Below are 15,084 nucleotides of genomic sequence, written 5' to 3'. Positions count from 1 at the left end.
AGTTATTTGAATCAGCGCCATCTAGCGTTGCGGATTTCTGAGATAAAAAGTGGCCCTAAACTTTTCAGCCAGAGCTTTAGCGCTTAGAGCCATTTAGTCAATTATAAACCAGCCGCAACTCATCTTATAGCTATACAACAAAAAAATAACGATACGTGTGTTTTTAGCGGCAAGTTAACAATCTATTTTCTACCAAAAAATTGATCTCATATGTATTTATACTTTTGAAGATGAATTTTCGAGTAAAAGATAGATTGTTAACTTGCCGCCAAAAACACACGTATCGTTATTTTTTTATTTTATAGCTACGAAATAAGTTGCGGCTGGTTTATAATTTACTAAATGGCTCTAAGCGCTAAAGCTCTGGCTGAAAAGTTTAGGGCCACTTTTTAGTTCAGAAATTCGCAACGCTAGATGGCGCTGATCCAAATAATTATTACTACTTACAGCAGAGCCATGTAATTAATTATAAACCAGCCGCAAATAATTATGTATACATAAAATATAAAGTTAACGCTGTTTATATTATTTGCGGCAAGTATAAAATTTATCTTTACCTGGAAATCGACCTCCAAAAGTATAGATATTCTACAGTACAGTTTGACGCTAGCGCCGCCCGATCATGCAGCGTTACCTGCGTTACCACGAACCACGAGTACCACGACTACGTAAACGTAACTTGACTTAACTGCTGGCAGCATTTGCGGAATACAGCCTGTAAGTAGGATAATATATTTACGTAGCAAATCAGCAATGTATGTGCCTACTAATCGCGTCACAATCGTCTAATTTATTCTTATATATACTTACTATCTAGTTCTAGCTGATTGGAATTAACAAGATTAAAGAGAGACGTAGCGATGATGGCGTGAAATGTCAAACACATCGCTCTCAAGGCTCAAGTCTATAGATTAAATAGAGCTCATACATTTAAGTAGAAAAGTACTCAAGAGCGAACATCGACTAACAAACAAGCAATTCTTTGGGCCTTGAGGGCTTACTTTCTGGAATAAAAGAACAATAAGGTAAATGAGCATTGTATTATTTTAATACTCGAGTTTACAAATTAGCACATTTTAGAAGGGCACTTGGCACGAATTGCAAGCCCTAGATCTCGTCAACTCGTTGATGGTGCCTTTCTATTAGAAAAAGCGCGCGCGCTGACGCAATAACGAGAGCATTAACACGTTTCGCTTAAAAATATAACAAAGTTACCCTATGGCCCACTTTATATCTCTTGTTCTGCACTGTTGGTCCGTATAATTGACACTCATTCGTCGATTAACAACTATTCAAAGAGCGCAGATGTGCGTGTATATTGTGTGCACTATAACCTCAACCGCATGAATTGTTGTTTTGGATTACTTATTTTACATTTTTAGAAATGGATGAGCCTATAACATATGGCAGGAGAAGAAGTATCGTACGTAGGATTGGCTCTGTTTTGCCCTTAAAGCCACCACCAAAGGTTTACGTCAGTGTTACGCCACTTCATTCGATGACCAATTCTATGATTGATCCAGATACCCAAGACTTCAGTAGTTCTAATGGTCTGAGCATTGGAAGGTGAGTTATTATTTTGTTAATGAAAGAAATAAAATTATTTTTAATACATTGATTATTTTTGGAAAGAAAAGAATAAAACAAATTTTTGTTTTCCTATTAAAGAAGTATCTCACTGTATCAACCTTAGAGAATATATACATGGAGGAAGCATTGTATGCTCCTACCGCGAGACGAGATGAGAGAGACAAAAGACAAATAGCAGTACAACCTTTCTCTCTCTTACACGCCTCTGATTGGTTGGCCCCTCCGTATATATAAGTATAGTATCTACTCTGTTCCCCCACGACTGCCACTCGTGCATACGACTATACCTATATATATGGAAGGGGGCCAACCAATCAGAGGCGTGTAAGAGAGAGAAAGGTTGTACTGCTATTTGTCTTTTGTCTCTCTCATCTCGTCTCGCGGTAGGAGCATACAATGCTTCCTCCATGTATATATTCTCTAAGGTATCAACTCAGGAGCAATTCATTAATAAAGTTAAGAAAGTTAAAGTAATATGTAAACATGAATTATCCAGCTTTCATTTAAAAAGCTAGAACTTTTGATTTAAATCAAACGGTTTTCATTTTATCAAACATGCTTGATACTTCTTAGGTTGTATTACATAATTTTTGAATTGCTTGTTGCTACCTTCTGTAACTAATATGTACAATCTGCTAATTTATTGTATGTTGAACGTAGTTACGTTTTTGTGCACACAATAAATAATAATGATCAATAATTAACAATTTAGTAACGGACTGTCTCAAAACAAGCCAGATTTGTTAGAACCTATAAATTTTGGATCAGAAGTACGTTTACTCGCTTTGGAGCAAGAACTCCAAGATTTAAGAGAACAGATATCAACAATAGTAAAAACTGGAAAGCAAAGCGCTTCTCGTAAGATCATGTTTTTTTTAGTATTTTACGTTTTCATAAATAAAGTTAAAAAATCATTTTTAGAGCCATGTTTGTCCAATGGTCACGATTCTGTTCGACCACCGCCTCCGCCACCTCCACTGCCACCACCAACAACACCACACATTGCCAGAAGAGCAAGCCTTCAAGATCACATGAACGATGATCGAAAAAAACCGCCATTAAACAGCCAGAAATCCATGGGAGATATTTTGAAAGACATGAATAAAGTTAAACTGAAACCAGTTGCAAAGTAATGAAACATTCCCCAGATATCAACGTGATTCATCTTAAGTTATTCATTTTGTAATCATTACATTTCTTGAAATTTTCACTCCTCAGATCTCCCAATGGTGGGCCACTCCGAGTCAAACGAGAAAACAGTCCATGTAACGATTTACAAGAAATTTTGAGAAGACGTTATCTTACTATCGCGCATTCTCCGGATAGTAGAAATTCTTCAATGCTTGATGACAGCTTTTGAATAGCTGCCAAAATCCCTCAAGTGGTAGATGTAAGTACATAAAAAAAGTGACATTAAGGAAATGTGAAGCCAATATACGGAAATTGGAATAATTTCGACTTTCCGTTACAGTCCAAATCGTTACCGTTTTGGTGATTCAATACAAAAGCCATATATAATAATTATTGATTTAAAGATCTGTCTGTACCATATTTATCCATGCAAAAAAATGGATATTTTTATGCAAATCAAGTCATGTACAGATGAGTGCAAGCCTGAGTGTCTATAAATGTTTGAAATAGCTAATATGCCACAGATTTTAAAACAAATTATTATTTGAAAGGGGTAGAAATTTTATGTCTTGCAATTGCGGTTGACCTCAAATAGTTTTAGGTATCAAGATAATAGATATATTAATTAGGAGATATTGTAAAAGTATCATTAGATTATGCATGGCATTTTACACTTTAAGCCTGTGATAAAACATTAAGTAACTCGCGAAATCAAGATAGACACTATGATTTCTTGAAAATTGTTAAATGAATCACAAAAATACACCATTTGCTAGGTGCTATACAATTGTGCAACACGTGACACCTACATCAAATTATATTTGATGCCTAACGAAAAATAAAATTTATATTTTGTGCTAAATCTAATGTGATAAAAATTTCTTCGTTTTATTATTTTTGTCTAAAACAAGGACTACTCTCCGAAGAAATAGTATGGTGCAAAAAGTATGCAAGATACACAGCCATTGGTAAAACATACCACTTTCTGGAGACTGAGTCCTACATTTGATCTGCCATGTGACAAATGTATAGGAAGTTTTATACTTAAAGCTTATATTGAATTAAAGTTTAAAAACATGACGAAAAAAAAAAGAAGAAAATAAGCAACTAATGTTACTGTTATCATTGTGTAAGCTGTAAAAAAATGAAAATATAAAATACTTGTACAGATTGAAAGCAGAAACGTTGATTGTTCATTTATGAAAGACACTTCCTATTTTCCTCCGAAAGTAGAGCAAACAAACAAATACATAAACTTGCAAGATGTAGTTTGTGGACAAGAAATTCATTCACAGATGACCCAAGCAATTTTTGCATGTCAGGTAGCTCACGAATTTAGCATCAGCTGCTCGAAATTATTGCACCTTACAAGTATAGTGGAAAGCGTCAACTCTGAGGGTCAAATAGTACTATGAGTATATAGAATCGGGTCAAGGTAAGCAACTTTTTTTTTCTTTCTCTCGAAACTCAAATTGACAATTAATACCTGTATTCTATCAGTGTGCTACAAATTTTTGGTAAGAAAAAACCCAATTGATGCATCCTTTTGTCGCAATTTTTTTTAAATTTCAGTTGCCTTCATCGTTCCAAACCAAATGTCAATGCATTTTGAGGTCTATTTATATAAAAGAAAAAAATAATTCCTGATGGATAACACGCGCACATATACACACTCACATATATGTATATATGCCTATGTAAGTGCATATATATATAGTGCAATGGTCCTTTCATTTCAGTCCGTTGTCCTTCGGCGCGAATATCGAACAGTTGTATAGGTAAATGTTGACCTGCATTTAAACGCTGACGTAAATCGGAGTGCAAATCATCATGTCAGCAGAACAACTTCTATACAGAAAAGTAATGTTCTATGTGCTTTACTGTCTATAACAGAGCAGCAACAAGTTTCGCGAAAACAAGAATTATAAGCTGCCGAGTAGCGACTAGTGTGTGTTCATTACCCTCTGGGTTTTATTTTATTTAGAGCGGTAGTTTAGCTTAAAAAAACATGGTGTTTGTTTTAAATTTCATATAAATACACGAAGGAGAAAAGGAAAAGAGTCAAGGTCTACATGGAAATCAAAGCACCTAAGAGATTAATAAGGAGATTCAGTTTAATGTGTCAACATCTGATCAGATTATCACTTAAATATGCGAATCAAATGTGGTACACACAAATTAAATCTACGAATATGCAGGTGTAATATAAGGGGTATAATATACACAAAAAAAAGAACACAGTGTAATGAAGTATAGGTTATGTTTTCCTTACAGCTAATATAATATGACAGCTGCAGCGAACTAAGAGGTCTGAAATGGTGAAAAGCAAGAAAATAATTAGGAAGTTTGGTCTGAAAGAAAAAAACGCGTGAGGAATTAAGTGGTGACAAAATGAATAACCGAGATTATGCATATTTATAATTCATGGAGAGAAAAATGTAACCCTGCGTAAAGTGTGTGCATGTGCATGTTTATACATATGATATGTACCGTCTATATCCGTAAGGACCGTAAGCGTAAAGTAAAGATGAATTTTTTTTTTTAATCCGCGATCCGCGCTCGCGCCTCTCGCGCCCACAGCCCATCAGGCATCGGTCGTTCACCCTTTCGATTCGACGCACTACAAAGAGACCAAAGAATAGTTTTCTGCTACATCCTTGAACACACCGCTTGTAGTGTAATAGGTACATATACTTAGTTTTGATAATTTCATAAGTTCATCAGAAAGACGAGATGATGAACCATGAACCCTGTAAACACTAACACCACGCTGTAGTGTCATCGGAGAAAAATAAGCAATTTAAAAAATAGTTCTTGAATTTTACAAGAGATCGAGAAATGAGAGATCCGATTCCTGTGATGATGAGGCGCGGGGCGGCGGCGTCTCACCCGCGTCCATGTTTTTCACCATCGTAGAATTAGTTTGGGTACGTATCTATATCTATGTGTACTTATTTTTTATTAATTACGCACGTTTTAAAATGCGCAATGCTATCGCCTGTGCCATACTCTAGATCATTTCATGACGACTATTCACTGTACTGGGCTCATATTTGTATGTCATTTAACGACTTTCCAACTATATAAGTAACAAATTATTAATAGCAAAATATGATGATAAACTTTTTTTTTCTTCTGCCACATTTTATAATTCATTTAACTATACAAAAAATTCAGACCCTCGATCCTGTACTCTTATCACCATCTATTATAATATACATCATTATCTATTGTATGTACATATTGTATATTATACTAAACTTATGCAGAGAGTGTGGCAAAATTAAGTACTACTACTCTGATATTTCATTTTTTTTTTTTAAACGTGAAATGGAATTTACTGATTCTGCAAATAAGGTTACTATACCAAGACTACAACGAGGATTTTTTAGAATAGTTTATATTGTTCAGATGTAGTAAAATTTATTACAGCAGATCTACCATTCATGTGCATTGGGACATAATGATTGTATTTTGGTGAATGAAAAATTGATTTTAAATTATTTGGCTCACTTACGGCAGTTTATAATGATGCTTTGTAAATTTTAATTTCTAATGACGAATTAGATGCAGCCTAAATATAACACGCAACTTTTAATTACATTTAATATAATTTTTTAGCTCTCCCATTAAAAATTATCGGTATACGCTTTGGGGAATACAATGAACTAACTAAGTACCTGTTTTTAAATTAAATTTAAAAACGTACCTGTTTTTTTTTTCTCTTTCGTTTAACTAAGCACTCCTCGGATGATGTTCATAATAATACTCTTCGCGGGGTCTATAGGGCGTAAGATCTATGCTGCTTTTGCCTTTTATATCTTTATTGGTCAAAACGTTTCCAGCCTCCGCGAGAGCTCGCGAAAATTACACATGCATCGTATGGTATAGTATATGTTTTCGTCTAGCGTCAACGGATGGAAAAGCAACGGAATGGCTAAACAATCACGATGACTCTACCAAAACTTCCACTCGACATAGCAGTGCCGTCGGCAGTGCTCTGCCGGCGAGGCGGGATCAGCCTGACGGGACTATTTATTAAACTGGTAAGTGTTTTCTTTTTCTTTTATTTATTTTTACGGACTATCGCTTCGACTCCAAACAATCGATATTACTGGTGCGTATGAGTAAGGAACAAGTTAGTGGACTGTTTGGCATTTATCAAACTATGTTATTGATTCCAAGTTTTTCCCCGCAGTATGTAATAAATTTATCATAAACAAATAATGCCAATGACATTATAGGGTACTCCGATGAACACTGACAAATATATTCGTAAAACGACAGTGTACACGTATACGATGCACACTTTGCCGGTCTCCTTTGAAAGGTGCTTCAGCGTACAATGACGAATACTTCAGTAGGTATAGGCAGCCTTCGAGAAACCAAAAGCTTGGTCTGTTTCAGATATTAAGATTAACCATCCAAGATAGACATAACTCTCACATTACCAACATTTTACAACTCTTGAGACGCAATTTGGGTATTATTACTCAAAAAAGGCGCCACGTAAATATTTGTATAAATTGTGCGTAATGGAAGTTTTAAGTAGCCGGCTTACGGGGGCGCTGATATATATGTGTGTATAATATATTGAATACTCTCATTAGCGCGAGGAATGGTTTGGAAGCTTTGAGATGACGAGGACATATTTTCTCACTTACCGTGCCGATGGTAATGTATACATGTGCATAGTGGGTACGTAAGTAACAGCTGGAGTTGTAGGTGGGTGTAAAGCTATAGTAGCACCATACTCGAAGAGATTTTTCATCATTAATTGGATTTCACATGCAACGTGCGCCCTCGAAAGAGCTACCATCTAAAAATTTTATTTTCGTTCGTTCTCGTTTATGTAAAGTTAATAATTCTATATTTTCATTTCATACGAAATAAGTACGCATGATTACGGAAAAAATGGTTTAAAAATTTTTAGTATCGTAGTTCACTGCAAAAAACGCGTTTTCATGTAAATTTTTTCGAAAACGGTAATGCGTACCAAAAAACGGCTTGCACCAATCGAAAGAGCGGAAAAAATGCATTTTGTAGCACTACCTAGTACTTACTTTTATTTTGACCAGCGTAAAATTTTGAGAGAAACAGCTGAGAAGATGATGTTGCACGAGTGTGTATATACATATACGCACATCTCAAGTCTGGTGAAGCGTCTATTTTGCAACATCATTTGTACACCTCATCAGTATGGCTACCTGAGAATGAGATAGTAAATAACAATAGTAGCCCAATTGTCTCTGGAAGAATAATGTATACTAGTTACTGTTTTTTTTTTTTTTTTTTTTTTTTTTTTTTTTTTTTTTTTTTTTTTTTTTTTCCTAATGAATGCCATACGCCAAAAGTAAAGAAAACCTGGTTTCTTAAAATAATTTAGTTCAAGAACGACTTATATAGCTTGCCATGGCACATATGTATATGTATACTTAATGGAAATCTTAACAAGTATACATATATCATTTATATATATTATATGATACCATTTTTTTTAACTGAGCATAAAATCTTTTGTTGCACTTAAAAGTGTAACAGCTTACTTATCAGACCTACGAGTGATTAGGAAAACTTGTAAGTACATAATATTAAAACAATTGTTTTTTTTTATCCATAAGATTTTGTCCTGATGGACATGCTGGCAAAAAACTTGGAAAAGCAAAAAAAAAGATTTTTTGTCCGTGTGGTGAGAAGCTAACATTTTACGACCGATTTATCGTATAGTTTCAATGAAAAAGATTTTTGACCGCTATTTTAACATTTAATTTTGAAGGTTTGTGTGCGACCGAGAAAAGTACTTTGGTAAAAATTGTAGCAGCTCTGCCTCAAGTGCAAAATTTTAATTGCTCCACACTAAAAGATTCTCACAAAAATATTTTCCTCGTTCTTTTCGTTTTTTGTCTACTCCTTGGCCTAGATTGATTAATTAATTTTGAAAAAACCAGGGGCCTCGCATAATTCACGGAAATAAAAATTTTCACGCAGAACCTTGCAATGCATAGCCACAAAAAATGTCGTTCGTTAGGTAATAATAAATATTTATGTGAGTGTCACACAATCAAAAACTTGCGAACGGGTAATTCATTGAAACAAAATTTAAGAAATCCTTTCCACTGGTGCTGCTTTTCATGTAATTGAAATTTTTCATTTAATAAATATAAATTACTTCACATGCAGGATCATTCTAATTTTATTTCAATGACGCATAGAAAAAAAAAAAAAATATACCAGTGTCCCTATTAATTTCAGTCTGTAAATTTATCAATGAAAAAGTATGTTTTTTTTACTTATACATATATTAAAGCAAACCATCGTTGTAATATACTCCTCGCTCACGTACAAGTTCGCAAATTCGCTCTTCTATTAACAATATTGTACGCAAGTAATTTTTACTTGAAAGAAACGTTCGCTAAACTCGTTTTCCTCTTTTTCCAGTCGTTTCCTTATTTACGTACCACTTCTCGATTCGTCGCTATGAAATGTCATTTGAAAATGCCTTTTTTTCCCCTCCACTCCGCGCACAAGAGAGAAAAAAAAGCTGCCAAGTGACTCGGGTAACAGTTTTACGGTACTTTCAATTCGCTTAGTTAAAAAAAATTTGTCGCAAAAAATATATATGCACCAGAGCTTTTCCCAGATTTAGTTTAACAAAGCGTAAACTCTGTCCATCGAATAGATTTCGAGCCCATTTTTTTGCACTCTCGTTATAACGAAACCTCGCGACAGCACAATATTATATGCACACACTCCTCTATAGGAGATATCCTACATTCCCGCAGCCTCTCGGCGAACTTGCTGTCAACAGCCACCAATTAAAAGTTGTTAAAATGTATATACTTCTTTTACTTTTTTTGCAATCAAATTTAAATGCAAAAGAGAAATTGGCTGAAAATGTCGACTAGAAATCGGGTTAGCTCTCGAGCCCCAGAAATATATGGTAATAAAGCTGTATAACAGGCGAACGATGAGTAAGAAAAAAAAAAAAATGCAAGAATGCAAGAAAGAACGATGAAACAGCAGCACGTGATGTGCATACACAGATATACATTGTATGCGAAAGAGAGAGAGAGAGAGCGGAAGTTATCTTCTTTTCTAGTCACTTGTTCCCTCTCCCCTTATCTTGGATTGGACAAGGTCAAGTGTGCGTTGCAGGTGCTCTCGAATTCGCAATTCCTCGTCGTCCACTTCAAGTCTATCGACAGATAATATATTGTATACGCTTACATATATGTATGCAGGCATGTTCTTTATCTATCTTCGACAATACCAAGTCTCTCCAGATATTTGAGACAAAGACATTCGGCAATCTATACGATTTCGCGGATGCGTGAGGGTTGTGCAATGCACGTAAAATTGAATTCACCTTTTCACCCTTGCACGAAACATTTGTACATTTTTATACACGTACGTATGCCCAAGTCTTACTTTTTTTTTCCCTCTTTATTTCAAATTTAATTTCTTCTCGAGCTCCAAAATGAGTCAAGTATTTCGCCCCCTCTCCGGTAATTTGAATCCATTTAACAGCTTTGCTCTCAGCGCGCCGAGTTTAACGCAATCCCCCTCCCTCACCACAGTGCCCGTACATACAAACAGCAACGAGGAAATTTTCTAGTTTTCATACTACTTGCAAATTTAAATCTGATAACTTTGGAATACATTTCAGATTGGTGTAATTTGTAAAGTTTCTATTTTTAAACCTTTGAAACACGCACGTATGTCGAGACATGAGAATATATATGCAACGCTCGCACCTGTGTAGGTGCATGCACGCCTAGACATATATCGTCGACTCCTTTCCATATCTCGCGTGAGCGACGTGTAGGAAAAAAAAAGAAAAAAGAAACAAAGAAATCGACATCGTTGGGTATCCATAAAAATTTTTTTCGCCTTTCGATCGCCGTAAAAATGCGTTTTGCAACTTTGCGAGCCGGATTATACAATTTTTTGAGCTATACGCGTGTGTACACGCGCGTGCGTATAAATTTCAACTGCAGCCAGAAACTACGCGATGAAAAGACGAACAAAAAGAAGTCTGCAGCTTTTTTTTTCGATTTTTTTTTTCCATTGACGGACGCACAGGTGGTGTTGTACAGGCACCGTCACGTGTTACGTATATACATTATACATAATATACACCCATCCTTGAAAGCGATAAACTTATTGTCGCTAAAATTGATTAGCGAATTATCGCCGCCCCGCATCCGAAATTATAGGTCACACGTAACATTCACGTCCACGTATACAATATAATATATGTATATATACACACGCAAGTCATTCACGTATACGTACGTACGTGTGTAACGTAAGAGGGACGGTGCAGGGTAAAAAGCGCACATGGCCTAGATCTTGCATTTGTGCATTCCACATGAACCTTCGAAAAATATCCGAGACGTCGATACAATTGTACACATAAACTGCTTCTACCTGGTATGGTATGGATATGTATAGTTTTGAGCTTTTCCACTGATTACTTTCCAGCAGTACGGCGCGAAGAGTAACCATCATGTATAAACTAAACGTGTACCGATTCCGTGCGATCGTGGAAATAAAAATGTTGGTATCGCGATTCGCGATCAGTGTTCTGTACGTATACGCGCCCAAACCTATAGGTATGTATATTAACGCGTGTCTCTGTAAAAGCGCTCGTTGTCCTGGCGTGTACATTTATCTTTTGCGAGCCTTTGGCATCGGAATCAGCCATACGTGTACGCTATATTGTATAGGTAGGTTGGCGAGGGAGAGATCGATCGTATCTTATGTAGAGCGTCACGTGCATGCACGCACATAGCGCCGAGCCCCGTGAAACACGTATACGTAAATGTATACTCGTGCAGTGGAACCCTCGAAATGATACCAGCCCCCTCTCGAGGCTTTTAATTTGAAATGCCAAGGGCTCTCCCCCTCTCGCTTTCGATAATTTATAATGGCTCCGATGATTTTTTACACCCCCACCCTCCCCCCTTGTATAAATTTCGTTTTAGAGTACAGATTAGAGGGCAAAAAAAAAAAAAAAAAAAAAGAGAATCGTGCTCGTGCATTCCAATCGCAGCCAATACTGCCGAGTCGAGCGATCGATTTTTACGATTTAATTGCGATGAGCGATTACAAAGGTGTCGCGTATACAAACGTTAGGTATATACGCCATCTACTTGCTTATCAGTCGACGATTGCTCTTGAAGTTTATTGTTATTGCTCGACGCGTGACCCTCCTCCCTCCATCAACTCATTCTGACGTATACTATAAATAAGACTCGAGTGCGTGTGAAAATAATACCTTTTCAATATTGAATCGAAATATTAACGCGCGCCTTTGTATGAGGCAGCCGTGGGCGACGCAAAAAAACAGCGTCAAACAATTCGGGGAGCTCTCGAGCTTGCGCGCACTTCTTACGCGTTACAAGTATAATATATATAGTGCTCTGTAGCTCGTATAATTGCTTCAACAACCTGCAACGACAAAACTCGAGCGATATATGAGTGCGTCGGAGGGTAAATGATGGATTTTTTTTCCTTTTCACCCTATTCCTTGGGTGAAAGTACAACGACGGGCACAGCGAAACAAACGTGCAAAAAATACGTATCCTTTGGACTCCGAATTTGAAGCTTAAAAACGATTAAACTCAAACTTTGTACGGTTTGTCGTCAATTTCGTACATCTCCACACACAATGATGTGACAACAAACGTTTCCATTGGATCATTGCTCTATTTGAAAGCTCACAAAACGATAGCTCACCGATATAGCTCTCTCAAGGGTTCAATTCTGTCAATTCCAAAGCCATTGCCGCAATCGTTGAGCTTTTGAGTACACGATTCGCACAATCATCATTTTACTTTCCATTTCATTACCCCCCGCCTCTTTGTTATACACATGGAGCACCTTCTTGCGGCGACGTGTTATTGTATAATGTTACCAAACGGAGCTTTCAAGCAAAAGCTCGCGGCGCTCTTTGTTTTTTTTTTTTTTTTTTTTTGCGATCGCGCTGCAGTCGGGGCAGGCAAGTATAAAGGGTTGCTCGCTGCTGCTACTACAATTAGGGCAAGAAAAAGTTAAAAGCACCGTATAAGGTATAGGTATAATACCGGGGGTGGTATACGCTCACCTCCTCCTTGTCACGCACGTTGCAAGGGGTTGGGGGAGAGCGGAGCCAAGGTAGCCGTCGTGTACAGCAACAACAATAACGATAACAAAGTTGAGAGCGAGCGAAGGGAACATAACGTTACATATATATATATACACTCGGGACGTGTATTGGGTTGTACCCATACGCATATGGTACTCACATGCACCGATGGAGCAGGGTGTATCAAAGAAAGCCGGAGCTTAGAAGCCAGCAGGCAAGCATCAACGCGCGTCCCATGGGACCGTCACTCGTGTACCCTATATAAATATACATACTGAAGCGTTGGAGCTTCTGTCGTCGTCATCATCGCTGTACGTACAAGGTATATATAAGGTACTTAACGGGAGAGAGGGAGGAAAGAGAGAGAAAATAGAGCTGCGATATATTGATCTCGCGGCGCGCGCGGGTGCGCGTCAGAGTACGTGCAAGGCAGGAGGAGGAGGAGGAGGAGGAGGGGGTGTGCTGCATCTCGCTCCGTGCGACCTATGGACTTGCAAGGTAAAAAGCTCTCGTCGAGCCAAAGGGGGGGGGGGAGGGGAGGAGGAGGAGGAGGAGTAACAATGGGAGCGTGTTCTCGCGCATCCCATCGAGCCACAGCCAATGAGAGTACCGAGTCGAGCCGAAGCTCCGTTTGGTCGGCGCGAGAAACGCGAAAGCTCTATAGCTCGATTCGAGCACATCAGCCTCGATTCGCGGCAGCAAGCTCTCTATTATCAGCTATATAGCTTGGGAACGACGGGGATCGCGCGAGCTTTGCCGAAGCGAGCCGAGCGAGCCCGCGCGCGTATAGCAAGGCTGTGTGTGCAGCTCTTCATATCTACTTCACTTAGGTACTCCCCAGCAGCCCAAGCCGCAGAGATATACCGAGCCGCCCGCCGAGGAGGAGTATAAAGTCTGCTTGCTGCCCAGTGCGTGCTGAGCGGCCGGCCGGCGTGCGCGCTCTCTCTCTTTCTCCTCTACCTCGCTCGGCTTACTCGTTCTCTTCCTTCTTTCTCTACCTCTCTCTTTCTCTCTTATCTCTCCCAAGTCTTTTTTCTTTTTCTTTTCTTCTCGTTTTACTTATATACACCTATACAATTTTTTACTCGCTCAAGTCAAGATCTCGGACTACTTATACATACGTCGCACACCAAAATATGTTTCAAACGTAACTTTTGTTCCAAGTGTTACCACCGTCTCTCGTGTGCTGCTCTGTCGTGCACGTCGTCTTCTACTCTGTCAGTGCGCAATCTACTATCTCAGGCTTTGCTATCCGTAGTAAACTGTTTTTTTTTTTTTTTTTTTTTTGTTTTTTTTTTTTGTTTTTTTTTTTGCGTACACGCGTAAGTGTATAGCTCGTAACGCGTGGAGTACACGTAGTTATATAGCGACCCAAACAGCCTCCTCCTCCGCGCTTTCTCTCCTCTACCTCTTCCTCCGATGCTATATAACGCTCCGCGTACTCTCAAGCTCATCTGTGCTCGCGAGCCTTCTTCTGCTTCGGTCCGTTGCTTCGAGCCGAGGATGTGCGCCAGAGGCCGAGCGTCTCCGACAGCCTCGGCGGTGATGGCATCATCATCATCATCATCATCGCCAGCATCAGCATCATCATTATATAGGTATAGATGAGAGGAGCACAGTAGCCTCAGCTCCGAGCTGAAATCAGTACGTGTATCAGCGTCAGTGTGAACAACGTGCGGGTGTGCGTGTGATACACGCGACGCGAACCGATAAGCCGGAGCGGCATCGTTGCGCTGCTTCTGCCTTTGCTTGTGCAGTGCGCGCGCGACCATGAGACCGAACTGCGTATAATATATAAGCTGAGCTGAACCGCTCGGCTGTGCCCATCACCTATATATTCTGACACTCTATTTACACCAGTCGTCCAGTCGGTGCAGTGACCCCCGACGTGCTCCGATTTCGGGGGACACATGACTTACAAGCATACAGACTTTATATATATATATATATATACATATATATTACATTGTACGTGTACGAGGCCTAAAAAGGGAGTAGCTGCTCCGAAACTGTGTAGCACGTGCGCCCCACCCCGTTGGTGGCATGCCGCTTGTACTGTCATCACAACCGCCAGTTGTACAACCATCAGCCAAATAGTATCACCAGTAGCTCGGCGTTAAGCGCCGTCCCCGGCCGTCCCATGCCCGTACCTACGCTCGTTTCCATGGCCACCGTGGACGAGCCATCATCATTATCATGATGCATCGACATTATCGGCAACGTTGACGAGGAAA

General features: G+C 38.7%; 1 protein-coding gene across 6 annotated transcripts; it reads left to right on the top strand.

Annotated features, from left to right (window-relative positions):
- The first annotated feature begins 673 nt into the window (after positions 1-673).
- On the top strand, positions 674-3,879 carry LOC106639804 (uncharacterized). Of its 6 annotated transcripts, XM_089588954.1 has the most exons (7): positions 674-717; positions 818-1,025; positions 1,383-1,566; positions 2,028-2,060; positions 2,303-2,448; positions 2,512-2,719; positions 2,809-3,879. In XM_089588954.1, exons 3-7 carry the CDS (start codon positions 1,385-1,387, stop codon positions 2,948-2,950), a joined length of 711 nt encoding a protein of 236 aa, XP_089445080.1. In that variant the 5' UTR covers positions 674-717; positions 818-1,025; positions 1,383-1,384; the 3' UTR covers positions 2,951-3,879. The 6 variants fall into 6 exon arrangements, with proteins under 6 accessions (XP_089445080.1, XP_089445073.1, XP_089445067.1 ...); XM_089588947.1 differs by lacking the exon at positions 2,028-2,060; XM_089588941.1 differs by lacking the exon at positions 2,028-2,060 and having other exon boundaries at positions 2,303-2,719; positions 2,809-2,980; positions 3,062-3,879.
- The last annotated feature ends 11,205 nt before the right edge of the window (positions 3,880-15,084 follow it).

Source organism: Copidosoma floridanum, unplaced genomic scaffold (assembly GCF_036245765.1).
Source record: "Copidosoma floridanum isolate Cflo_tuat_1 unplaced genomic scaffold, Cflo_Japanese_pri ptg000001l, whole genome shotgun sequence".
Lineage (NCBI taxonomy): Eukaryota > Metazoa > Arthropoda > Insecta > Hymenoptera > Encyrtidae > Copidosoma > Copidosoma floridanum.
The sequence above is the reverse complement of the archived record's forward strand: the minus strand, read 5'-3'. Positions and strand labels throughout refer to the sequence as shown.

Excerpts from the sequence above, each read along its gene's own strand:
- LOC106639804 (XM_089588941.1), top strand. The coding sequence starts at position 1,385 with ATGGATGAGCCTATAACATATGGCAGGAGAAGAAGTATCGTACGTAGG. Across the intron at positions 1,567-2,302 it reads AATGGTCTGAGCATTGGAAG|TAACGGACTGTCTCAAAACA; the intron begins GTGAGTTATTAT and ends TTAACAATTTAG. Across the intron at positions 2,720-2,808 it reads AAACTGAAACCAGTTGCAAA|ATCTCCCAATGGTGGGCCAC; the intron begins GTAATGAAACAT and ends TTCACTCCTCAG.